Source organism: Clupea harengus, chromosome 14 (assembly GCF_900700415.2).
Source record: "Clupea harengus chromosome 14, Ch_v2.0.2, whole genome shotgun sequence".
In the NCBI taxonomy this organism is placed as follows: domain Eukaryota; kingdom Metazoa; phylum Chordata; class Actinopteri; order Clupeiformes; family Clupeidae; genus Clupea; species Clupea harengus.
In genome coordinates this window covers 17,131,165-17,158,296 of record NC_045165.1, presented here as the reverse complement: position 1 = coordinate 17,158,296, position 27,132 = coordinate 17,131,165, and the positions used below count along the sequence as shown (strand labels likewise).

The 27,132-nt window shown below is 43.6% G+C and overlaps 1 protein-coding gene and 1 pseudogene across 1 annotated transcript; one reads left to right on the top strand and one right to left on the bottom strand.

Moving 5' to 3' along the window:
* The first annotated feature begins 4,748 nt into the window (after positions 1-4,748).
* Positions 4,749-7,688, top strand: LOC116223445 (annotated as a pseudogene).
* An 11,718-nt stretch (positions 7,689-19,406) lies between these two features.
* Positions 19,407-23,518, bottom strand: LOC105908272 (procathepsin L-like). Its single transcript, XM_031580138.2, has 8 exons — positions 23,384-23,518; positions 23,053-23,195; positions 22,750-22,956; positions 22,445-22,636; positions 20,516-20,681; positions 20,214-20,319; positions 19,998-20,099; positions 19,407-19,480 (listed from the first exon to the last, which is right to left on the bottom strand). The coding sequence occupies exons 1-7, from the start codon at positions 23,481-23,483 to the stop codon at positions 20,000-20,002; spliced, it is 1,014 nt and encodes a 337-aa protein (XP_031435998.1). The 5' UTR covers positions 23,484-23,518; the 3' UTR covers positions 19,407-19,480; positions 19,998-19,999.
* Between the last annotated feature and the right edge of the window lie 3,614 nt (positions 23,519-27,132).

The following is a 27,132-nucleotide window of genomic DNA, read 5'->3' as shown; positions in this document are numbered from 1 at the left end:
TCAGTCCCACGCTAGTCATGTGTCAGTCCTACGCAATTATTTCGTTAGTAACACGCCAGATGTGTCCACATCGCCCTAGAATGCTCGAAATTGAACGTTTAGAAAGTTCAGAGAACGTTGACCAGAACGTCATGGTGTGACGGGGCCTTGAATAAACCTTGTATTGCACAGATCAGTTCTCTGGAGAACACACTCAGTACCCCAATTAGTTTAATTATATTCCAGCAAGAATTTTGCATCAAACAAATGTGACATAGTTTCTCCCAACTTTGAATTAAGAGTTTGATTGATTGGTTAAATTATTGGTTTATTGGTAGAATGAGAGATTGATTAAAGGCTTTAACAACCAATCTATTTATCCATCTATCTATCTCTATCTATCTAGTGTTTTTATGTGCCTGTCTTTCTGTCTGTGTGTCTGTATTAGTAATAGTAATATTAATAGTAGTTGTGCCGTCTTCGGTATGTTCACCCTAATACGCTGAGAGCCACCTAAACTCTTCCCTAACATCAAGACTCTGAAGAAAGTTGTTCCAAGTCCACAGGTTTAATGATGTCAGAAAGTACAACATACAGAAACATACAGAACAAACAAAAAAGATTTCTGGTTCCCCCTCGACACATGATGGAATGTAATCCATGTGATTCATTTCTTAACTCACATGGACAGCCAACGGTGCCACCACAAAATATAAGTTTGGTCTTCCTGTCGTCATCTACCGTATACTCTTACCAGATCCCAGTCTAGGCTTGTGTAATATGTTTGTTACAGGAACAGAAACAGAAACAGAAACAGGAACAGGAACAGGAACAGGAACAGGAACAGGACACACATTCAGAGTGTTCATAATCAGGATGTGGATACAGTAGGTATTTAACACTATGAAAGAAAGCCGCCTCTTATGGTGTAGCAGTAAGGGACTCTATATAGAGCTGTATGTGGGATTACTATTAGTTGTGATTGTCTGTGTGGTTTTTGATTCATTCAGAATTTGAGCTGAAGGTTCGAGAAATTAAAAACAATTGTTGAGGGGAAATATTAAAACCTTTCAAAATTGTGAGCATTGACATATCCTGCTTCCCCTAAGTTCATGAACTCGTTCATCATTTTGGTGAACGTGAACTGAACGTACTGTATTACTGCCTGATGAACGATACTGTGAACGCGTTCATTCTGGTGTCTGTAAACGGCACGTTGACTTAGTTCAACATTTTGAATTATGAACTATGAACTGAACTAGTTCATGTAGAAAGCGAACTTTCCCAACATGTGATTCCTACCACAAAAACCACTCGCCAATGCTGACAGTCTTTTTGTACCTTTTTCAAATCTCCACTTCCTTAGCCATTCTGATCATATATCAGAAGTCCATGATGGCAATCTATGCTGAATATTGCGACACAGTCCACCAACATTTGTCAAAATTGTCAAAATGAATCATTACATGCAGGAAGGCTGCACATTCAGTATCAGATATTAGTCAGAAAACTGCAGAGCACAAAGATCTTGGCATGTTTTTCTTTTCACTGATTTTGTCTGCAATAGATTTTTGATTATTTTTATTTGACTAGCCTACTTGATATATATGTCTTATTACACTAAAGTAGGTTATATATAATACAATGCACTGAACATATGATTCCATGTTACTAACCATAACACTGAAGATGTAAAACTCAACTAGAAGCTAGCAAGAGTCAAGTGAATCCACAACATCGCCCATCTTTTCAAGACAGGAGGTAACCCATGGATTAAAACAGGGACAGGCTAACGTGATTTAGAAATCGTACTACCAGGTGATACGTAGCCAATTTGTATAGGCATAGGACTTAATTGGATGTAGGCTAGTGCATCATTTTTTCAGCCATGTTGAGAGCAGCGGTCTCTGTCTCTCCAGAACTAGAGCTAGCCCAGGGGTGTGTTTACCAACTGTAGATGTGGAATATGACTTGGCCTTCATCATAGTTTATTACAGTGCAACAGTTACCGTGGTCAAAGTATGTGAAACTGGAACTGTCCTCCTTTTTATTTCATAGATAAAAACATTTGATATTTTAGTAAAATATTGACTGCCCAACTGGAAATGTCCCCAGTTTCCATTCAGAGATCTGGTCACCTCACCCTTACCTTTACTTATCTTGTAATGAGAAATGCTGATGTGAACTGTGCCTGTGGAGTGTGGTCATCACAGCCAGAACAGGAACTAATTGAGAACCAGGACAGGAACTTGAGGTCACATGGACAAAGCTGATGAAGGAGAGCGAAGAGGTTAAAAGAGCATCTGCATCCTTCACCTAAGGGCAGAAGCAGGGCCGGCGATTGCTATAGGCGAACTAGGCGACTGCCTAGGGCGACAAATGGGTTGGGGGCGCCCTAGTGTCGCCCTTGGACCTACTTCCCATTAATCATAGTTAGAATAACAAGCAAATTAAAACATGTTTATTAATCATGATCATCCTAGGGCGCCCCTTCAGCCACACGTTTACTTGTCAACCTGATTTTTAGATTGAATTGATGGTTATTGTCGATCATTTGTCGCGGTTGCGTTAAGTTACGTTACGTTAGTTACGTGAGGGCTCCTGCACTCTGCCAGGGTGAGCCGTGAGCGTGTCAGCTACGTGACATTCGCAAAAATGAAGCGGTCAATACCATCTGGAGCACAGGGACGAAAACGAAGAAAGGAAGAAGAGGAAAAGAAAGCCAAGTATAGAGGTAAGTCTTCTCATCTCAGCCATTAAGGTGTCAAACGAAATACATGTAGTATTGTGCATCACCTAATATTGGACGTTTTATTGCTGTCACTTAGGCTAGCTATAGCTAGCTAGCGACTGTTACTTTGCTAATTTGCTACGTAGGCTATTACTAGCAAACGTAACTTCACTGATAACCTACATGGATGTAAATGTCAAAAGACCAATATCTGGATAACGTATGCTAGTTATGAAAAGTACAGTTGCTGTCTACATTAATTATAAATGGCATAAGTTCTGTTTAGTGAATTCACAACTAGCAGGTGCACACACAGTAACCATTTTGGGGATAGTGGTGGTGTTCACCCTTCTGTACAGTTCCCCCCCAGGAATATACAAAAAATTTTGTTTATTTTTGTTTTAAATTGGCCAGATGCACTCAGGCAATTTTTGCAGAGGCCGCTGTAGAAAGGACGCCTGATTCGCCTCCCTCTGAACTTTGTAAGTAGCCTACACAACTAGTACTACTGTTGCTGTTTTTGTTATTGTTATTATTATTAGCAATTATTACTTTAATAATCACATCACATTAATACTACTAATTGTAAACAGTAGCCTAGTATTATTTAGCCTTGTGGCAGTAATTGTAATATATCTACTACAAGTTACATGGTCAGATAACATTTATTTGTACAATGCAACTATGTGGTAGGATGATAGAAATTACCAAATGCAACTGTGTAACGAACAGCATGGATGAACTCTGTGTTTAAATACAGCTGCAGGAGAAGGGACATCCAGTAGTACTGAAGGGGCCAGTAACACACAGGCCAGGAACACACAGCCTGCATCAGGTGAGTCTATTTAATAGTATTTATTCAAGCCACATCCATACTTTAAAGTACAATAGAAACATGTTAGCATGTATTAAATACAATAGCTTGTTTTCTTAAAGAAGTTCAACCACATTCATGATCATTTCACTTATTATATTAAACACCGCTTGTCTGGCTATACAATATGCTTGAATACAGGTGAAGGTGAAGGGACATCCAGGACCACATCAAGCACTCTGGGCACCAGTGAAACTACACTGCCGCCTGCAGACACCTCACCCTCCACAATTCCTGCTATCCAGGGAGAACCTATAGATCCTGCTGACTGGCCAGCCCTCTGTGATCCGGTAAGGACAGAGTTAGTTTGCAGAGGACCATACCAGACCAGTCCAGACTTTACATTTCCAAAAAGAGATGATGGGAGAAGCTGCCACCACAACAACTTCTACAGGAAATTAGTAAATGGGGAGAAAATCAAGAGAAGCTGGCTTGTATATTCAAGGAAAAACAATACTCTGTATTGCTTCTGCTGCAAGCTCTTTTCACAGAAAAATGACCACCTCATTAGGAGTGGCCTAAATGACTGGAAGAATTGTAGTGAGGTATTTGAGATATTTTGTAGAGGTACATACAGTATCCATAAAAGCACTTTTGTTTGTAGAGGGTATAGTTAGGGTATAGAGGGTCATAATTTGCTTAAATGTCCTTACAGGTGCTTAAGAGTGTTTTGCACAGTTTATGGAGTTAACTTAATCCTAACTTTGAGTGTGTAATAAATTATTTAAACTAATAAAAAAGAAAATGTTCTGAAACTATTCTGGTGTTTGTTGTCCATAGTATAATTATAAGTGGGTGAAAAAACTGCTATGCAAAGTTAAGTGATGTTAAGTATTCTGTGTGTGTGTGGGGGGGGGGGGGGGGGGGGGGGGGGGGGGGGGGGGGGGGGGGGGGGGGGGGGGGGGGGGGGGGGGGGCGCAAAACTCAATCTCGCCTAGGGCAACCAAAGGGCTAGAGCCGGCCCTGGGCAGAAGAGTCAGTGTTTAAACACTTATTTGTCAAACTGCTTCTCATCACCATCCATAGGATCTTACAGGGAACTCTCAAACAGGTAAGAAATATTCAAACCCTTTCTCTCTCTCTCTCTCTGAAATACACACATATTACCACTGTGCTTGAGAATGTAAACTATCTGTAATTCAGCATGTTGTTCTTGTGCGTGGCAGCATGAGGTTGCTGATCATTGCAGCTGCCTCTCTGGCAGTGGTGAGCTGTGCCAGCCTCTCTCTGGAGGACCTGGAGTTCCACGCATGGAAACTCAAGTTTGGTGAGGAGGCTCAAAAGAATGTCATTATATATTCTTGTAATCAATATGTCATTGAAGTCTTCATATTACAAAAAATAAGTGCAATCATTTTTTAAACAAAATACACCAGCATTTATTTCTTTCTAATTAATACTTTTATATACTTTTACGTACTTTCCTGGCAGTGATGTTTCTCTCTCATGTTTCGTGCTACAGAGAAATCCTATAGCTCACTTGAGGAGGAGGCCCATCGTAAAAACATCTGGATCTCCACCCGCCTCAGGGTCCTGGACCACAACATCCTGGCTGATCAGGGCATCAAGACCTACCGCATGGGCATGAACCAGTTCTCTGACATGGTAAATGGGTCTAGCTGAACTGCTCTGTGTATTCAGTATGGTTGTCCTCTTCACTGTGGTGTGTTTCAAGGTGTTTCAAGTGTTTTACATGTTTAGTTTATGAGAATCAATTCCTCTTCTTTTACAGAACAGTGAGGAATACAGTCAGACTGTCCTCCTCAGAAGCATGATCCCCTCCAATGAGACCAAAACCATGCTCCACCGAGGCACAATATCCTGTAAACCTAAAGGGGGCGCTGCTAAGCTGTCAGCCTCTGTGAACTGGAGGGATAATGACTGTGTTACACCTGTCAAAAACCAGGGGCAGTGTGGATCCTGCTGGGCTTTCAGCACGGTTAGTTACTGAAAGAGGAATCATTTTGTGTGTGTGTGTGTGTGTGTGTGTGTGTGTGTGTGTGTGTGTGTGTGTGTGTGTGTGTGTGTGTGTGTGTGTGTGTGTGTGTGTGTGTGTGTGTGTGTATGTGCATGCATGTGCATTTGTGTGGAAATAATCTAACTTGTCATATTACCATGCATTTCAGACAGGTGCACTGGAGTCTCACACCTGTATATAATATGGACGTCTCCCCTCTCTGAGTGAACAGCAGCTGGTGGACTGCACTAGGTCCTATGAAAACCAAGGCTGCAATGGAGGTTCGATGGATTCAACATTTCAGTATGTCATTGATAACGGTGGGATAGACACAGAGGACTATTACCCCTACGAGGCAGAGGTACAGTAAGCTATTCAAATCATCTCTTCAGCAGGCATCATGAGGTAGCAGAAATATTATACAGTAGAAAGTGACAAACCAATGAGGGAAAAATGGTGGATTTGTAACTGCATAGCTATATACTTCTCTTTGAATGTGCTGTGTGGAGTTATGGGTCTCTCCCCATTCATTCAGCTGGGAGTCTGATCTTGTACACCCAGAATAACTGCCTGGAAGCGTTGCCAAATGCTTGCCAAATGGCGATACTAAGGACTTTAATGGTGGTGTTATTTTGGCCTATTTCCAGGTCTGGTAAACCCTAAAGCAATTTTTAAATGTGACAGAATTGGATTAAGAAATGACAGCACTAAGGATGAATAAACCCATCTCTGTAAGTGGTGAAAAAGGGGTCACATGAGGAACAAGGCAACCTTCATCCCTCCTGACCTTGGCTGACTGCTCTACAATCATCACTGTGCCATGACCATCCTTACATTATTAAGACCATACTCACATTTTGAATATACTTTCTCTGTTTAATATTGTAATGCCAGTATAGCCACAGGAAAGAAACATACGATCACTGCAAAAATCAGAAATGACTGTGAGCATTATTTCCTGTTCTTCAACTTCTAGAATAAGGTGCCAATAACATGAAGGTCATGAGTTTGATTCACAGGAAGCACATCTATGGAGTGTCTGCTAAAAGCAATGATGTAAATTAACTCACAAGAAATGCAGTCTCATTTTATTGTAGACCTGGTGATTGTTGACCATGGGAAAAGTTGTGACAGAAGCATGTTCTAATGGCCCTCATTTCAATATCTATCAGGATGGATCCTGCCGCTTCAATCCCTCTGGTGTTGGTGCCACCTGCAGTGGATATTCTGATGTGACGCCCAGTGGTGATGAATCTGCACTACAGTGGATCGTGGCCAATATGGGACCCGTGTCTGTGGCCGTCGATGCTGAAAACTTCCAGAACTATGAATCTGGTGGGTTGTCTCTTACACCTACGGCACTGTTGATTGCATTGATTGATCGATTGACTGATTGATTGATTGATTGATTGATTGGATGTAAGTATGTATGAGTTCAAGAGAAGAATGGTAGTTCCACGTTGGTGGAACGAACTGCCTAGCACTACCAGAGCAGGGGCGTCCCTCTCTATCTTTAAGAAGCTTTTGAAGACCCAACTCTTCAGAACGCACCTCCCTTCCTAACTGGCACTTCGACTAGTACTAAACTTGCAGTTACATTTCTGCACTTCTTTTTTTTCTATTTCTTTTTTCTATTTCTTATGTATAGTAGTATTTATTGTTAGACTAGGTCTCTATTGCTCGTAGCTTGACTGTTCTCTCCCTTGTACGTCGCTTTGGACAAAAGCGTCTGCTAAATGACTAAATGTAAATTTAGTTGGATAGACAGATAGACAGAATGACTCATTGGTTCATTTTGTGTTTTTTTTGCAATTGTTTTGAAAAGGTGTCTTCAATGACCCTTACTGCAGTAGCAGTGATGTCAACCATGCTGTGTTGGTGGTGGGCTATGGAACTGAAGTAAGTCAAGACTACTGGTTGGTGAAGAACAGGTAAGCTGACATCACATCATAACTCAAATAAGATCCGTCTATCTATCTAATGGTGGTGTATTAAATAAATGTCTGAACAGTAGTGGTGACAAACATTTTTCATTGTATTTGTATAGCTGGGGCGTTTCCTGGGGAGAAGAAGGCTATATCAAGATGTCCCGGAATGAGGGCAACCAGTGTGGCATTGCATCTTATGCCTCTTATCCTATAGTCTGATGGTGAGTTGGTGACACGTACTGTACGACTCAGATCACATAAGATTTGAAACACTCCAGGTTATATCTTGAGGTTATTAGTGTCAGTATTTGACAGTATATTCAATTAATTCATTCAATACATTCAATACAATTACAATACATTAATTTGTTGATGACAGAAATCCCACTCGGTTTAACAATGTTAACAACGAATTTGGGAAATTATCTTATGTGCACACAGTATTAATTTAATTTCCAGATTCATACTCCTTCCTTTCAAAGAAAGTACTCTGGCCAAGAAAGTAGTAGAGAACATAGCGCCTTTTACAAATAAGTAAGACCAAAATCAAAGACGTTTATAACATTTTCTTTATTTCATATAGGTATGTTTAACACTTTAAAAGTATTAGGTGGCGACAAACAAGCTAAATGGGTTAGGACTTTTAGTGAGAGTCCTCTTTGACAAACCTAATATTTCACTGTCTGTTTTTCCCACAGAGGTCAATCAGAGACAACTAGACGACAAGACGACTAGAAACCTCACTGATCTTTTCTTACTATGCACTTTCAACTATCACCTTTCATCTTTCATTTTGCCTCAACTAGACATTAGACACCCTTGAACAAGAGAAATCAAACAAAACAAGACAATATAGTTAATTAGACCAGAGTGTGGTTACTGCTATAATTTCAATTTCAAATTTCAGCTCTCAAATGATGTTGTCTGAAAATGTTTGATTTTTTCAGGGAAATGTGGCTTTTTAAAAGACGTGTGGTGTGAAGTTTCCCCATAACTATATGGCACTATATAACTATATATAGCAATAGCTGTTCTCTAGGTCTGTAGCCTGTTATGTAAACATTATGGGAGCCTGATATGTGATCTGCAAACCATCAGTCCTTTCAATGGCTGACATCATTGGGAGTTAAAGATCATTATCTAGCCTATGAGCCTATGATTAAGGTCTTCCTTCAGCTGTCGCAGCACAGTTCCTTATCAGTCTGCTAGACTTCTCCGATGGGCACAGCTCAATCGCTGAAGCAATGCAGACGAGCCATGACGTCAGGATGCGGGTGGAGACACCTCCTACCTCGTCTCGGCTCCTGGGCCAGCAACTCCACGAGGTTGCGCTGAGAGCAGCCAGCTGCCTCGGGCTCCCTCTCCCTCCCCCTCCCAGTGTGCGGTCCTCGCTGCTGGACGGGGAGTTCTATGCTGGCTCCGCCGCGTCAGTTCCCAGCTGCATCCCCTTTTTCGAGGAGGTGCACGAGGAACTGCAGGCGACATGGGCGATACCCTACTCGGGCCGAGCCCCGGTGCCGGGGTTCGCGCCCTACATGCAGCTCCACATGGCTAAGGAGAGGGGCTACCTCTCCTTTCCTCAGGTGGAGGATGCAGTAGCGGGCTACCTCTCGTCCGCATCCCCCACGATGCGTCTCGGCCAGAAGCCTCTCCTGCCCACGCGGGTGGGCAGACACCAGGCTCAGCTGGCAGAGAAGTCCTACTTGGCTGCAGGGCAGGCTGCCTGCACGACCAATACGGCTGCATTGCTACAGCGCTACCAGGCAAAGCTCCTGACTGAGCTTGCCTTGTCGCTGGGGGAAGATCACCCGTCTGTGGCAGAACTCCGTCGCGCGACGGATCTGTCGCTCAGACTAACTCGGTGCACGGCACAGGCACTGGGGAGGGTGATGGGTGCCGCGGTGGCTACCCAGAGGTCTCTGTGGCTATCACTGGCTAAGCTGTCAGACAGAGAAAAAGCACCACTCCTCGACGCCCCGGTCTCTGTCCAGGGCGCCTTCGGGGAGGCAGTGGTCACAATGGCTGCCAAGTTTCGAAGAACAGCAGAAGAGCAGAGAGGTATTCCAGGCTTGGATGCCTCGCTCTAGTGGCACGGGTGAGACGTCCTCCTCAGGACGCACCACACCCGCACCGGGCCAGAAGAGAAGCGGGTTCCGCTCGCCAGCGCCTCCAGCAAAGGTATCCACCGGGCGAGGCTGGCAGAGACACCCCTTCCACCCTCCAGCGCAGCCTGCAGCAAGCGACCAGCTGCGCGCCCTGCCCAGGGCGCAGCCCAGGCTCCGCGGCAGCACTCCGCTCGCCGCGGGCGAGGCAGAGGGAGACCTCAGGCTTCCTGATCGTGACAGTCAGCCACTCGTCACACAGGGGGGAGCGGTGGAGTCCACACCGCCTCCACAGAAATCAGCCCGTCGCTCACATGTGGAAATCATGTCCAGCACGGTAAGCAGGTTTTCACAAGCACAACAATCATATGTCCTAACTCCTGTCCCAGATGGCGCAGTGCCCAGGCATGCTTGTGCAACTCCCCCCGCGATGCACACAGTGCAATCGCACCCCCACATTTTTTTCAAAAACATGAGGGGGCAGCCCCAGAGCTCGTCTCCCTCCCTAGGCAGAGTGGGTGTAGATCTAGGCTTAGACTCATTGACCATGAGCGGGTTAGTCCCCGACAAATTCAACTCAGAGCACAACCTCCCTGGTTGTGCGGAGAGTTGGCGCGCATGCGCAGTGTCACCATGGGTGCTAAAGACGATCACAAGGGGTTACGTGCTGCAATTCGCCCGTTCCCCTCCGCCATTCAGCAGAGTGATACAGTCTGTGGTGCAGCGAGAACAGTCTCACTTCCTACGGCAAGAGATAATCTCCCTGCTCAGAAAGAAGGCTATAGAGACGGGAATTATCGGCCAATATTAGATCTACGTGTGTTAAAAAAGGCTGCAGCAGTGCAGGACGGCCATCTAGTGGTGGCGCACCTGTATCGACTGGGCTTTGTTATAAACAGAGAAAAAAGCGTTCTCTGCCCCAGGCAAGTTACGCATTTTCTGGGTATGATCTTAGACTCCACCTCCATGGAGGTCAGGCTGTCTCAAGAACGGATAAATGCCATCAAAACATGCGTGCGCCAGTTCCGACGGGGACAGTCAGTCTCGTCGCTGCGCTGCCAACGCCTGTTAGGGATGATGGCGTCGGCCGCTAGAGCGCTCCCGTTGGGGATGTTGCGTATGCGACCATTCCAAATATGGTACCTGTCTATGAAGCTCAACGCAGTCACAGACAGGCGTCGCAGAGTAGTGGTGTCCTCCAGATGCAGGAAAGCCCTGGCGATCTGGAGAACCCCCTGGTTTCTCGCCGCGTCGGGCACTATGGGCATAGTGTCGCGTCGCGTGGTGGTGACCACAGACGCTTCCACCAAAGGCTGGGGAGCTGTCTGCGAAGGGAGAGGCGTGAACGGTCTCTGGTCTGTGACAGAGGCCGCGTCTCACATAAATGTGTTAGAGCTGCGAACAGTAGTCCTAGCTCTACAACACTTTCTGCCCAGGCTGAGTGGTCAGCATGTACTGGTGAGGACGGACAACACTGCGACCTTGCCGTATATAAATCGCCAGGGCGGAGTGCGCTCCCCGTCATTACACCATTGGGCGACTCGCCTGCTCCTGTAGGCAGCGAGGCACGTCCTGTCCCTCAGGGCAGTTCATATACCAGGTCACCTCAACTACGGTGCGGACCTGTTATCGAGGGGCGATCCTCGAGCAGCAGACTGGTGCCTTCACCCACAAGTGATAGGTCAGATCTGGGTGCGTTTTTTCAAGGCGCAGGTGGACCTGTTCGCGAACAGGCAGAACACCTGCTGCCCGCTCTGGTTCTCGCTAGGGGGCGACGATCCCCCACTAGGCATAGACGCGCTGGGCCACCAGTGGCCAGCTCTACCCCTATATGCTTTTCCCCCGATCCCGCTCCTCCAGCAGGTGCTGTGCAGGATTGCGGACGAGGGCAGGGAATTGATATTGATAGCCCCCCACTGGCCCAATCAGCCGTGGGCGGCAGATCTGGTCAATATGTCAGTGCAGCAGCCTTGGGAGCTGCCTCTACGGAGAGACCTCCTAACGCAGGCGCACAGGACAGTGTGGCACCCCCATCCGGAGGGTGAAAGGTGCAGGCTCATAGCGTCAGGCTTGTCGGACGCGGTGGTGGCTACAATACAGAGTGCCCGAGCTGTATCAACACGGGCTCTGTATACGCTGAAGTGGCGCAGTTTTGAGTGGTGGTGTGCTGCGCGTCAGCACGACCCCATTAACTGCGCGCTGGGCGTTATTCTAGAATTCCTACAGCAGTTGTTTGATGAGGGGAAGGTGGCTTCTACTCTCAAAGTGTACATGGCTGCCATTTCAGCCTGCCACGCAGGCATTAATGGCAGTTCTCCTGGCAGTCACCCGCTAGCGTCACGCTTTATGGCGGGGGTGAGACGGCTCAGGGTGCCAGAGAGACACCTCATACCCTCTTGGGATCTGCTGGTGGTGTTACGTGCTATAAAGTTTGTCTCTTTAAAGACCGCGCTGCTGCTGGCGTTAACGTCAGCAAAACGCGTTGGTGACATGCAAGCCCTGTCAGTCAGTCCATCGTGCCTTCAGTTCTCGATCGCTGGTGACAGAGTGGTTATGCGACCTAATGCTGCTTACACACCTAAAGTGGTGGTAACCCCATTCCGCAATCAGGTGATTGAATTGGCAGTTTTCTCGCCTCCTCCTTTTGCGTCAGCAGAGGAGGAACGTTTGAATAAGCTCTGTCCAGTGCGCGCTCTCCGCTGTTACGCAGAGCGCACTAGAGCTTTCAGACAGTCAGATCAGCTATTCGTGTGCTTCGGTGCACGCGCAAAAGGCAGACCTCTATCAAAACCGAGCCTCTCCCGTTGGATAGTAGAGGCTATCGTGTTGTCTTATAAGAGCTTGTCTTTAGATCCCCCGGAGAAGTTGCATGCGCACTCTACGCGGGGGGTCTCGTCTTCCTGGGCCTTACTAAAGGGCGTCTCAGTGGAAAATATTTGCAAAGCTGCAAGCTGGAGTTCTCGCCACACTTTCATTAGATTCTATATGTTAGATGTGGCTGAACCTAGTTTTCTTCATAGCGTTCTGCGGGCAAGCGATCTCTGAATCCCTTGGCCTGAGAACGATATATATGATAAGTGTGTTCATTAGTGTCTACATGTTATGTTGCACATGAAACATCCCAGGGTTTTCTTACGGGCGCAGGATCACGGATCTCTGTCGCCTATGATAAAGGTGGCCCTGTTAAATTCATGGTGTTCTGCAGGCAAGCGATCTCTGAATCCCCTGACCTGAGAACGATGTATATGATAAGTGTGTTCATCGGTGTCTACATGTTTGTTGCACAAGAAACACTCCAGGGTGGTTTCCTACAGGCGCAGGATCGCGATCCTTGCCGCCTATGACAGAGGTTGCCCTGTTAATATGTTCACCGCCAGCGGCCGTATGAACCTCTATGAGGGCAAAGGCTTCAGTAGAGCTGGTGTGTGTAATTGGCTGCCACTGTATTATCACGCGGGAATGTATAGGGTCCCATACTGTTATATCGCAGTGAACTGCGATAAGGAACATCTCGGTTACTTACGTAACCTCGGTTCCTTAAGCAGGAACCAGATATAACAAAGTTGGCGTGTACAGTGTTACCTTGGATTGATTGTCTTGCTCAGTTTCTTTCCAAGGCAGATCTGAGGGCGCGTAATGATATTATAGTACTCCTGGCAGGCGGGGCCAGGAGCGCGCGCTGACAGATCTCGCGGCCTTTCAGGCGTGAATAGATAAATGCTTCGATTTGTAGCCATGACTGACGTCATGTACCATACTGTTATATCTGGTTCCTGCTTAAGGAACCGAGGTTACGTAAGTAACCGAGACGTTCTTTTCAGCTTAAGAGTCTGAGGTGACATTCACTGATTGTGTATCTGTACACATATATGTATATCCTTGTCTTAGTCATGTCAGGCTTTGTATTCCATGTGATCTCAGCACCACATACAAAACCACAGTGGTCACATGTTTGTTACGTGGTGTCCAGTTTCCTCTTTCTGCAGCCATGTATACAATTGACCAAAATACAACATAGATGACTTCTGATGTAGTGTGATGTTTATATATGTTACCTAAATAAAAATGTCATCTTCAGAGCATGAATTTGTATTTTGCATCATGAATTTTTCAGTAATACATTTTTTCTGGCACTGTTGGATCATCTGTCCAGCGCGCACCGCCGCCTACAATGCTGGGATTACTACGGGAGGACGTGACAGACAAAAAAAGTGGCTGCTTATGGCCTGAGGAAGACCTTGAAAGCTCCAAAGCGCCGATATAAGGACAGAGTGGAAGCCGACTTCAATGCAGGTGACCCCACTAGTGTTTGGACGGGCCTGCGGATTATGACTGTCTTTCAGAACAAGCCCGGCTCGGTGTGTAGCTCTGACCCCTCCCTTGCTGATGAACTTAACACTTTCTATGCTCGTTTTGAGATAAGGGGTGAAAACAAAAACTCAATGGCAGTTATGTCCGACATGATTGCCCCTAACACCGAACCCCCTTTCATAGTCAGTGAGAGTGATGTGAGGAGGGTGTTCAAAGGGGTAAATGGGAAAAAGGCTGCTGGGCCTGACCAGATCCCTGAGAGGGTCCTTAATTCCTGTGCTGACCAGCTAGCTCCAGTGTATACCAAGATCTTCAATACATCCCTGGCCCAAGCTGTCGTCCCATCTTGCTTTAAGCAGTCCATAATTATCCCGGTGCCCAAGAAAAGTAAACCATCATGTTTGAGCGATTACCGTCCAAAGTGGCTCTTACATCAGCAGTAATGAAGTGCTTTGAAAGGCTGGTGAAAAATTATATCTGCATCTCCCTGCCAAGCTCATTTGACCCCCTCCAGTGTGCATATAAAGCAAACAGAAGCAGAGACAATGCCATCTCCAACCTTCTGCTCACCACTCTAACCCACCTGGATGGGGAGGGGGTAATATGTGCGGATGGTGTTCATTGATTAAGTTCATCATTCAATACCATAGTCCCCCTCCGCCTAATGCATATAGTAGTGCATAGTACTTGAGTAACTGCTTATTTACAGTACTAAAGTGCTACTTTTTGGTAACTTTGTATTTTGCAGCTTTTACCGTTTTCTCTACTACATTTTAACAGAAAGTTTCTCTGTGCAGTAATAACATACCAGAGTTAACTTATCTAAATACTACAGGCTCAGGTATAGCCTAAAATAAATTCAGTGACATAAACACTAATTGCAGGGATTAATCAAAAGCCTAGTCCTACAGTATCTTTTACTCTGTGAACTCACTGAACTCCTACATCGGGACAAGCAACTGAGCAATTTCCTCGAGAACTTGAGCACATAGCACATAAAAACACTTAAATCTAAGACTGTTGCTTAAAAATCACATAAATATTGAGTGAGGTGTCATAGGTGCTGAGAAAGGTCAGTTATAGGCTCTCAGGTACCTTCCATATGAATGCTGGAGATAATAGTCTAGCCATATGATCTGTGTACCATATCCCACTGAATGATATACTGATGGGACAAAATTAGCGATCACCTAAGCCTGCACATTGGGGTTGCGGTTGCTTTATTGTTATAGGAGGGACAGGTGAACGCAGAAAAGGGGAGGTTTTCTTTTCTCGTGGTGGTGGTGTTGTATGGAGAAGTGGCGGCAAGCTAAATAATTAAATCTGATTGTAACCTAGGCAGCCAAAAGCCTACATTTATACACACAAGTTGTTGTTGTTTTATTAAATCGCGAGCTTCTTCTGGACTGTTCGAAATCCACAATTCAACTCGTGGAGCGGTGAGAAGTGCGATATTCTTTTTGTTCCTATTTTTGGTCACGTTGCAATGCATTGCTACTTTTGATTTTGAAGAGGATAATTTGTTTTGGCTTACGCACGGGATTTTTCTTGATTCTAAAAAAAATTGAGGAAGCAGGCAGACACTGCGGCCTGTCGAGACTCTGGGGTTCACGTTTGGACTGTAACACTCTGGACTCTAAGGCCGGTTTTTGACTCTTTTAGGTAGTCTGCCATGCCTTGATATTTTTGTATATTTCACCCAACTAAAAACAATGAGGCAAAAGTGGCATGTATGATTATATTCTAGAAGACCTCAGCAATAACATCATGAGAGTAAAGGGAATGTAGTAAATTTATTTTTTATTTTATTTAAATGAAATCTAAACATACCCTTACAAAAACCTCAGAGGTGCTCAGACTTTGTACAAAAACTTTTTATCTCTGAACCTTGTAAACATAGGTGTTAGCTTCAAATAGGTGGGTTTAGCATTCAGAAAGTGTGTGTGATTTCATTACTAATTATTAGTAATTTCTTCTCCAAAACCACAATGAATATTGATGAGATAGGTGTAAACTGCCCTGTGATTGCCCATCCCCACTATGGCCCATCTGTCAAAGGCCCTGGAATGTCATTGTGGCTCTCTCTCCCCCACAACCATCAGTTTTGAAAGTGCATACGAGAAAGCGCATACAAGAAAGTGCATATAAGTAAGTGCATATATGTAAGTGCGGTACCACTTTACAATAAGGCTCCCCTTATAAAGGTTTATAAATGGTTTATAATTAGGTTATAAATTAGGTTATAAACACTTTATAGGTAATTAATAAGCCATTATAAATGAGTTATAACACAGTTTTCATACAGCGATGCAGGCTCACTATATGGCAAGATCCCCATCTTGGCAACCCACTGTCTATCCCTTAACTGGCTATACTAGCCCATTGCACACTCCCTACCATTCTTGTATCTGTTACTACCAGACCTGTAGAGATTACCCCTGCAGCCCCCGCACCGCGGGGGGCCTGGCAGGGGGGTGGGGGGGGGGCTGAACCTTGCATGGTCCCCACCCCCTCCCCCCAAAAAAATAAATATTCTAATATACTAACATTTATAACTGGCAAAAGGGAGCCTTATTGTAAAGTGTGAAACGCATCACCATTTATTAATGAGTTATTAACATTCACATTTACCTAATATAAGTTTTTCACATGGAATGGAAAGTAAGATGCAACAGATACAAGCAAAAATAATTTATTCACACATGTTGAAAATCAACACTCAAAATAATGAAACTGTTGAGTACAAGTGATGCTTATATTTAGACATAAAAGCTTTACACAGACATCAATAAAACACTTCGAAAGAAATAATGAGAGTCAGACTGGAAAGGCTTTCTGTATATCCTTGAACAACCGTCCAAGTGGCCCATCAGAGTGACCAGAGCCAAAAAGTAAATCATTTTATCCGGATCACGGCACCATTGTAACGAGTCCTGCGTTGTGTTCTGTGTGAGTCTGTTTGCTGAGCAAGAAATAGCCACGCACTGAAGTTCTGATGCTTTGTTCCAGCGAAGTGGGGCTCCGTACACTGTACACATTAACATACAACGAGACAGTCTGTAACATGCAGTCATCAAAAACACTGGATATTAGCCTGTTAGCAGAGGAAAAACGTATGCTAGGAACCTCATGGCATAATACAAAACAAGATAAATGCATTAAATATCACATCGTATGTATCACATGTTGCATGTTCTCAATATTTTAGTATATACACCGTTATGTCATCATTATACCATATCTGTGAGGGTTTATCACTTATAAATATACTTTGACATGGGAACAGGCATACCTCTCTTCAGATCAGCAACTTCAGACTGAAGACTAAAAGGAGATGCCAACTAAACCAAGTTTCTTAAAGGGGAAATACAAGTTCACGTACTCAGTGTGTTCAAATAACAAGATTAAGTATATACAAATCAGGATCAAATATGTAATGGTGATACTTTCCCTGTGTCCTGCAATATGCACAGATCTTGCGGTTAGCACGAGGCCCACAAACTGGCTTGTGAATATTGCTGGCATTCTTTACAGGAGCCTTTTCTGTTTTCATTGTCACACCACACAGCTGTGCAGTGAGCTCCTCAAGGAAAGCCTTGTGGGTCATGTTGTCCTTGTGCATGTTCTGCATGAGTGCTTTGTGGAGAAGGTAGGCATTTGTGGCCGCAATGTCCAGGAAGTGAAGAAAGATTTTTCTGTACCACCTCACAGTTTTGTGTTGTGTTGTGTAGTAATGGATCAACTGGTCTGACAAATACACACCTCCCATGAACTTGTTGTACTCTTACCACAGGCGAGGGGCATGGAAAGCACTGTGATGACCAGACACCCTGTTTGGATTTCACTCTTCTCTTTGCTGCATCCGCAGTGTAGGCTGCATGGATGGTGGAACAGACAGACACCTCTCGTGTATCGATCCATTTCACAAAGACAAGAGAACCATCTCTTTTATCCAGTGGGACTTCTTTGTCAGTGCATTGACAGCACTGTGTGGGCAGTCCCTCCGGAAATCTCTGTATGTTCCACAAGCACCAAACTTAGAAGCAATCAAGTCCTTTAAAAGCTTTGGGCTTGTATAGAAATTGTCCATGTACACATGGTATCCAGACCCCAAATACCTTCTGCCAATCAGTGACATGACAGTCATAAGAGAGGCCTTGCCCCGTGGAGAAGTTGTTCTTTCGAGTGTATACAGAAAAGTCCAAAGTGTACCCATTGCTGGAGTCTGCTATCACAAAGAACTTGAAACCCCACTTGGTTGGTTTGTCCTTCATGTACTGCCACATAGTATGTCCTTTGGAAGCCACCATACACTCATCCACAGCAAGGTTCCTGCAGGGATGATAGATGATAGTCTCTTGCCATCACCTCTGCCAGGAAACAGGTGGAGAAGATGGTGTTTCTCCTCCAGTAGTCAGATATGTGATCCAATTTTGTATATGTACTGTATTGTTTCTGTGTATTTGTTTTCTGTTATGTTTATTTGGCCTAGTGGCAATAAATACAGATCGCCTGATTAAGATAACAGTGAAATGTAACAAGTTCTGCTTTGGTTAAAAATAGAATTTGTTATAACTTAACACTTGAAGTTAAGACCTACACTTAAAAGAGCACTCGTCCTTCTCCACTTCGCGTTAAATCACCGCTGGCAGAATCCCTATGCAAAAAGTGCTCTCATCACTGCGTTTGCCGCGCTCCGATTTCAAACAAAAGAATGACTTTGCGGTGTACTATATTTTACCTGCGTTTACGTCATGACACATGAAGGTCAGGTGACTCGCTAGGCTTGGTCATGTGAAACAGAACACTGACTTATCCCACTCCCACCCGTCACATACAGATCATTACAATGTATACTTGGTGTTTTGCTTAAGATAAGGTTTAGAGTTGGTGTTAGCAACATACCGTATATTCATATATATATCATTCATTCATACGTTAAATTATTAGCAGCTTACTGAAGTACATTATATTAAGAGCTCTTATAGGGAAGCGGGTCCATGCTCTGATGTAAACATGAGCAAGAATTTTATTGCTAAAAAAATCATGACACAAAACACAAATTCATGTTCTGAAGATGACATTTTTATTTAGGTAACATATATAAACATCACACTACATCAGAAGTCATCTAGGCTGTATTTTGGTCAATTGTATACATGGCTGCAGGAAGAGGAAACTGGACACCACGTATCAAACATGTGACCACTGTGGTTTTGTATGTGGTGCTGAGATCACATGGAATACAAAGCCTGACATGACCAAGACAAGGATATACATATATGTGTACAGATACACAATCAGTGAATGTCACTTCAGACTCTTAAGCTGAAAAGAACTGTGCTGAGACAGCTGAAGGAAGACTTTAATCACAGGCTCATAGGCTAGATAATGATCTTTAACTCCCAATGATGATCTTTAACTCCCAATGATAATATTTAACTCCCAATGATGTCAGCCATTGAAATTACTGATGGTTTGCAGATCACATATCAGGCTATGAAATGAAAGATGAAAGGTGATAGTTGAAAGTGCATAGTAAGAAAAGATCAGTGAGGTGTCTAGTCATCTTGTCGTCTAATTGTCTCTGGTTGACCTCTGTTGGACAAACGGTGAAAATAGTGAAAACAGTGAAATATTAGGTTGGTCACAGAGGACTCTCACTACGAGTCCTAACCCATATAGTCTTTCGCCACCTAATACTTTTCAGGTGTTAAACATACTCATATGAAATACAATTTTTTTCCTAAACTTGTGACTTCTTCGATTTTGGTGGCCTCTTACTTATTAACTCATGTAATAGGCGCTTTGTCCTCTCCTACTTCCTTGGCCAGAGTACTTTCATTTGAAAGGAAGGAGTATGAATCTGGAAATTAAATCAATACTGTGTGCACATAAGATCATTTCTCAAATTCGCATTTCAAATAACGTTGTTAAACCGAGTGGGATTTCTGTCATCAACTAATGAATGTACTGTAATTGTATTGAATGTATTGAATGAATGAATTGAATGTACTGTAAAATACTGACACTAATAATCTCTAGAATCTATATAGATATAGATAGTTTCAAATCTTATGTGATCCGAGTCATACAGTACGTGTCACCAACTCACCATCAGACTATAGGATAAGAGGCATAAGATGCAATGCCACACTGGTTGCCCCGATTCCGGGACATCTTGATGTAGCCTTGCTCTCCCCAAGAAACGCCAAAGCTATACAAATACATTCAAAAAGGCTGTTACCACTACTGTACAGACATTTATTTAATACATCCCATAAGATAGATAGATGGATCTTATTTAAGTTACGATGTGATGTCAGCCTACCTGTTCTTCACCAACCAGTAGTCCTGACCACCTTCAGTTCCATAGCCCACCACCAACACAGCAAGGTTGCTATGACTGCTACTGCAGGAAGGGTCATTGAAGACACCTTTGCAAAACAAACCTGAATTAACCAATGAGTCATTCCGTCTATCTATCCAACTAAATATCACACCATTCTTCTCTTGGGCTCATAGTGGTCCCCTTACATCTAATCAATCAATTAATCAATCAGTCAATCGATCAATAAATGCCTTTGTAGAGGTCTGCAATAAACAGTACCGCAGGTGTAAGAGACAACCCACCAGATCCATAGTGCTGGAAGTGGTCATCAGCATCGACGGCAACAGACATGGGTCCCACATTGGCCACGTACCACTGGAGTACCGATTCATCACCCCTGGGCGTCAAATCAGAATATCCACTGCAGGTGATAGCAACACCAGAGCGATCAAAGCGGCAGGATCCATCCTGATAGGTATTGGAATGAGGGCCATTACAACATGCTTCTGTTGCTACTTTTTCCATGGTCAACAATCACCAGGTCTACAATAAAATGAAACTGCCTTTCTTGTGATAGTTAATTTACATCATTGCATTTAGCAGACACTCGTGTCTGTATGTGTGCTTCCTGTGAATCAAACTCATGACATTAATGTTATTGGCACCTTGCGCCAGAAGTTGAAGTACAGGAATTAATCCTCATAGTCATTTCTGATTTTTGCAGTGATCGTATGTTTCTTTCCTGTGGATATACTGGCTTTACAATATTCAGCACAGCATGAGATAGGAATATTTAACATTCTGATGCCATGTAATAATGTTTGTACACATAAACCTATGGTTAGATGTAAATGCTGAACAAGCACTGTATTTAATTCAAAATACTTTTTAGAAAAAGGATAAGCCAAAGCCATTTTCCAGTTCCCTCCTAGAGTCTGTTCAGTACTGCACTTTGAGTCAATGTGTGTAAATGACCAGCCGCAATACGGATTCCCCCCTTCATTTCGTTCAAATCATAGAACAGAAACGGCATAAGTCAGGGTTGTAAATGACCTCAGGATTAATGCTGACTCTAAAAAACGATCTGTCCTGGCCCTTCTGGATCTGAGCGCAGCCTTTGACACTGTCGATCATGATATCCTTATTGATATACTTGAAAACTGGGTTGGCCTCACTGGTCCAGTCCTAAACTGGTTTAGGACCTAACTGGCCGGGAATACTTTGTCGCCCTCGGAGACCACAGCTCCAAACATTTTTGTATGACCTGTGGGGTCCCTCAAGGATCCATTTTAGGGCTCTTACTTTTCAGTCTATACATGTTACCCCTTGGTAATGACATTAGGAGGCACAACATCAATTATCATAGCTATGCAGATGACACCCAGCTCTATATTTCTGTAACACCCAACAACTACAGCTCTATTGATTGCTTGGTAAATTGCATTTCTGATATAAATGTATGGATGTCACAAAACTTTCTCTAGCTCAACCAAGATAAAACAGAGGTATTAGTAATCGGTGTAAAAACCAAAAGAGATAAACTATCTGCACATTTAAAAACACTAGCACTTAACACCAAGAACCAGGCCAGAAACCTAGGTGACATATTTGACTCAGATCTCAATTTTGAAACCCATATCAAAAATATAATTAAACATCTTTTTCATCACTAAAGAAATATTGCTAAGGTGCAACCGTTTCTCTCTCAGGCTGACACTGAAAGACTGATGCGCGCTTTTATCACGAGCAGGCTTCACTAATGTAACTCGCTCTTCAAAAAGTCTATAAATCACTCCATAGTCATGCACCTGAATATATAACAGACATGCTCTCAAGGTACACACCCAGTAGATCCCTGAGGTCTTCTGGCAATGAATTCCTAACAGTTCCAAAAGCCAGGACAAAGAGACATGGTGAAGCAGCCTTTAGTTTCTATGCCCCTAGCCTTTGGAATACTCTGGCAAAATACCTAAGAATGGCTGAAACGGTGAAAACCTTTAAACATGCACTTAAGACATACCTCTTCGATCTCGCCTATCACTCACTGTAATATTTTTCTGTTTATTTGAAAATCTCTGTCTCTTTTACAAGTGTTTGTAAACCCCCCCCCCTCTTTTCCTTCTGTTAGGCGCATTGTGTTAACTCCTGGTATGAAATGCGCCATACAAATAAAGTATTTCTGCTCCCTCGTGGTGCCTGCTGAAGAGGCTGATTTGAATAGTTTACAGTACCTTTGCCTCGTAGGGGTAATAGGCCTCTGTCTCTATCCCCCCGTTATCAATGACATACTGAAATGATGGATCGATCCGACCTCCTTTGCAGCCCTTGTTTCCATAGGACCGAGAGCAGTCCACCAGCTGCTGTTCACTCAGAGAGGGCAGGTGCCCATATTGTATGCAGTAGTTGGATTCCAGCGCACCTGTCTGAAATGCAAGGTAATATGACAAGTTACATTATGTCCACACAAATGCACATTCGTGCACATACACGCACACACACACATACACACACAATTATTCCTCTTTCAGTAACTTACTGTGCTGAAGGCCCAGCTGGACCCACACTTCCCCTGGTTTTTGACAGGTGTAACACAGCCATTATCCCTCCAGTTCACAGAGGTTGACAGCTTAGCAGCGCCCCCTTTAGGTTTGGAGGTTATTGTGCCTCGGTGGGGCATAGCTTTGGTCTCATTGGAGGGGATCATGCTTCTTCTAAGGACAGTCTGACTGTATTCCTCACTGTTCTGTAAAAGAAGAAGATGTAAAACACCTTGAAACACACCACAGTGAAGAGGACAACCATACTGAATACACAGAGCAATTCAGCTAGACCCATTTACCATGTCAGAGAACTGGTTCATGCCCATGCGGTAGGTCTTGATGCCCTGATCAGCCAGGATGTTGTGGGTCAGGACCTTGCGGCGGGTGGAGAGCCAGATGTTTTTACGATGGGCCTCCTCCTCAAGTGAGCTATAGGATTTCTCTGTAGCACAAATAGGACAAAACATTGAGAGAGAAACACCACTGCCTTTTTGTCAGGAAAGGTTTTAGGCAAAAGAAAAAGTATTCTGGTGTATTTTGTTTAACAAATGATTGTTTTTTTTTATATGAACACTTTAACGACATATTGATTACAATAATATATAATGAAATTGTTTTTAATCTCCTCACCAAACTTGAGTTTCCATGCGTGGAACTCCAGGTCCTCCAGAGAGAGGCTGGCACAGCTCACCACTGCCAGAGAGGCAGCTGCAATGATCAACAACCTCATGCTGCCAAATAACAAGAACAACACGCTGAATTACAGATAGTTTACATTCTCAAGCACAGTGGGTATATGTGTGTATTTCAGAGAGGGAGAGAGAGAGAGAGAGAGAGAATTTGAATTTAAATTTTTTATATTTCTTACCTGTTCCCTGTAAGATCCTATGGATGGTGATGAGCCGCAGTTTGACAGATAAGTGTTTAAACACTGACTCTTCTGCCCTTAGGTGAAGGATGCAGATGCTCTTTTAACCTCTCCGCTCTCCTTAATCAGCTTTGTCCACGTGACCTCAAGTTCCTGTTCTGGTTCTCAATTAGTTCCTGTTCTGGCTGTGATGACCACGCGTCACAGGCACAGTTCACATCAGCATTTCTCATTACATGATAAGTAAAGGTAAGGGTGAGGTGACCAGATCTCTGAATGAAAACTGGGGACATTTCCAGTTGGGCAGTCAATATTTTACTAAAATATCAAATGTTTTTATCTATGAAATAAAAAGGAGGACAGTTCCAGTTTCATGTACTTTGACCACGGCAACTGTTGTACTGTAATAAACTATGATGAAGGCCAAGTCATATTCCAACCTTGGCAGCATTGTCAACAAGCAGGGTGGAACAGATGCAGATGTGAGAGTCAGGATTGGCAAGGCCAGAGTTGCGTACCTCCAACTAAGCGCAAAAGACCTGGCCATCACAACAAAGATCAAGATCTTTAACAGCAATGTGAAGTCAGTCCTACTCTACGGAGCTGAGACATGGAGGACTACAGTGAATACGACAAACAAAATCCAGTCATTCATCAATACCTGTCTGCGACGAATCCTCCAGATCCACTGGCCTAACACCATCAGTAACAAAGAACTGTGGGAACGTACCAGCCAAAAGCCAGCGGACGAAGAGATCCTCCAACGACGTTGGAGATGGATAGGCCATACTCTCCGTAAACCAGCCACAAACACCACAAGACAGTCCCTCAAGTGGAATCCCCAAGGGAAAAGAAAGAGAGGTCGGCCGCGAAACACCTGGCGTAGAGACTGGGAGGCAGACGCCAAGAAAATGGGCTACACTTGGGGACAGCTTGAGATGTTGGCTCAGGACCGAGATGCTTGGAGAACTCTTGTTTGCGGCCTAAGCCCCAGAAGGGGTAGTAGGCGATGATGATGATGAAGTCATATTCCACATCTACAGTTGGTAAACACACCCCTGGGCTAGCTCTAGTTCTGGAGAGACAGAGACCGCTGCTCTCAACATGGCTGAAAAAATGATGCACTAGCCTACATCCAAGTAGATCGTATGCCAATACAAATCGGCTACGTATCACCTGGTAGTATGATTCCTAAATCACGTTAGCCTGTCCCTGTTTTAATCCATGGGTAACCTAATGCCTTGAAAAGATGGGTGATGTTGTGGATTCACTTGACACTTGCTAGCTTCTGGTGGAGTTTTACATCTTCAGTGTTATCGTTAGTAACATGGAATCATATGTTCAGTGCATTGTATTATATATAACCTACTTTAGTGTAATAAGACTATAAGATCAAGTAGGCTAGTCAAATAAAAACAATCAAGAATCCATTGTAGACAAAATCACAGCATTTAAAAAAAAACATGCCAAGATCTTTGTGTTCTGCAATTTTCTGACTAATATCTGAGATTGAATGTACAGTCCTTGTGCAGGAAGGTCCTGCATGTAATGTGCATTTTGACAATTTGACAAGTGTTGGTGGACTGTGAAAATATTCAGCATAGATTGCCATCATCGACTTCTGGTAAATGATCAGAATGGCTAAGGAAGTGGATATTTGATGTCAGCATTGCTGAATTGTGTGTTTGCGGTAGGAATCACATAGCTTTCATGTAATCATCAGGCTTAAGGGAAGCAGAGTTAGCATGCATGTACTCACTCAGTGTTGAGATTGGATTCTCCCATATTGACCTTCTATATATGAAGAGTACAACATTCTTCTCTGATATGTCAACGCTCACAAGTCTGAAAGGTTTTAACATTTCCTCTCAACAAGTGTTTTGAATTCCTTGAACCTTTAACTCAAATTCTGAATGGATCAAAAACCACAGACAATCACAACCAATAGTAATCTCACATACAGCTCTAGAGTCCCTGCTACACCATAAAAGGATTTTTTTCTTTTATATAGTTAAATACTTACTATATTCACATCCTAATTATGAACACTCTGAATGTGTGTCCTGTTCCTGTTCCTGTTCCTGTTTTTGTTTCTGTTCCTGTTTTTGTTCCTGTTCCTGTAACAAACATATTACAGAAGCCTAGACTGGGATCTGGTAAGAGTATAGATGACTACAGGAAAACCAAACTTATATTTTGTGGTGGCATGGTTAGTTGTCCATGTGAGTTGAGGAATGAATCACATGGGTTACATTCCATCATTTGAGGAGGGGGAACCATAAATCTTTTTTGTTTGTTTGGTTTTGGTTTTCATTTGTTTATTTGTTGCTGTTGTTTTCAGTTTTACAAAATCAACTAATGTCCAGAAATAGGCTATCAGCTTCAGGGGTAAAAAACTGTGTATATTCAAGGCAGACATGTTACATATCTATGATTGATTTAAGCAATAAGCCCCAAGAGGCAGTGTTGTGCGCTGATTTTGGAATAGGTAAGGGGAGTTGTTAGGCACGACACAAAGCTAATTAACGTATTTAATGACCATCACTCCATCTTAGTCATTCCAAACACAGTCTATACTGTGCGGTCAATATTTTATTTCTATTAACAATGTATGCCCATTTAACCAGTAAAGGCAGTTGGAAAACAGGTTTCAGACAGAGGGGCCTAAGATAACATTCAAAGCACATGCTTTCAAGTTTAGGATGACCAGTGACATAAATTCCAAGGTCATAGGGCAGCCTGGGCAGGAGACAGATGAGATAGGGAAACTATCTGTAGGAAGGGAGTGGAGACTCACAGAAACTTAATTGTCAGGCCAGAAATTACGACTGAAACATGCAAGTCACAGAGAGGCGTATACGTGTGGGGCCCAGAAAGTACCATCAGTGAAGACTGGACTTATAAACCAATTGTGATCACATGTAAAATTCAGAACGCGTTCTCCAGCCGTGGGTGACAGAGCTATTGTGAGCTCTGCATCTCCGACTGAATCTTGTCCAATCCTAAAACCAGTAAACTCAGCTGTATCAAACCAATTGCTACGTGTGGCGGTCCGTTACTCTGATTTCTCTGTAAACCAACACGCAATTCATTTTAACTTAACAACAGTCAGTCAGCCAGTCTATATATGTTGTTACAAAAATGCAAAGATAACATTTTCAGGAAAAAATATGCATTGCAAGATTATCGGTTCCGACCTGCCCACCATCCAAGACCTGTACACCTCCAGAGTCAGGAAACGGGCAGGGAAAATCACTGCAGACCCCTCACACCCTGGACATAACCTATTCCAACTTCTCCCTTCTGGTAGGTGCTACAGAACACTGTTCGCCAAAACCACCAGACACACAAACAGTTTCTTCCCCCTCGCCGTCTCACTAATGAACAGGTAACCCACTGTGGCACTGTGCAATAACGCTGGATCACTGTAATAACCACTGTACAATTACACCTACAAATCATATTTATTTATTTTATTCTCAAATGCAAAATACATTCCCCCCTTTACTGT

Bases quoted from the DNA above. Each gene is read 5' to 3' on its own strand.
- LOC105908272 (XM_031580138.2), bottom strand. From the start codon at position 23,483: ATGAGGTTGTTGATCATTGCAGCTGCCTCTCTGGCAGTGGTGAGCTGT. The intron at 23,196-23,383 runs GTGAGGAGATTA...TTTGTGCTACAG, and splicing joins CGCATGGAAACTCAAGTTTG to AGAAATCCTATAGCTCACTT. The intron at 20,682-22,444 runs GTACTGTAAACT...AATACCTATCAG, and splicing joins ATTACCCCTACGAGGCAAAG to GATGGATCCTGCCGCTTTGA.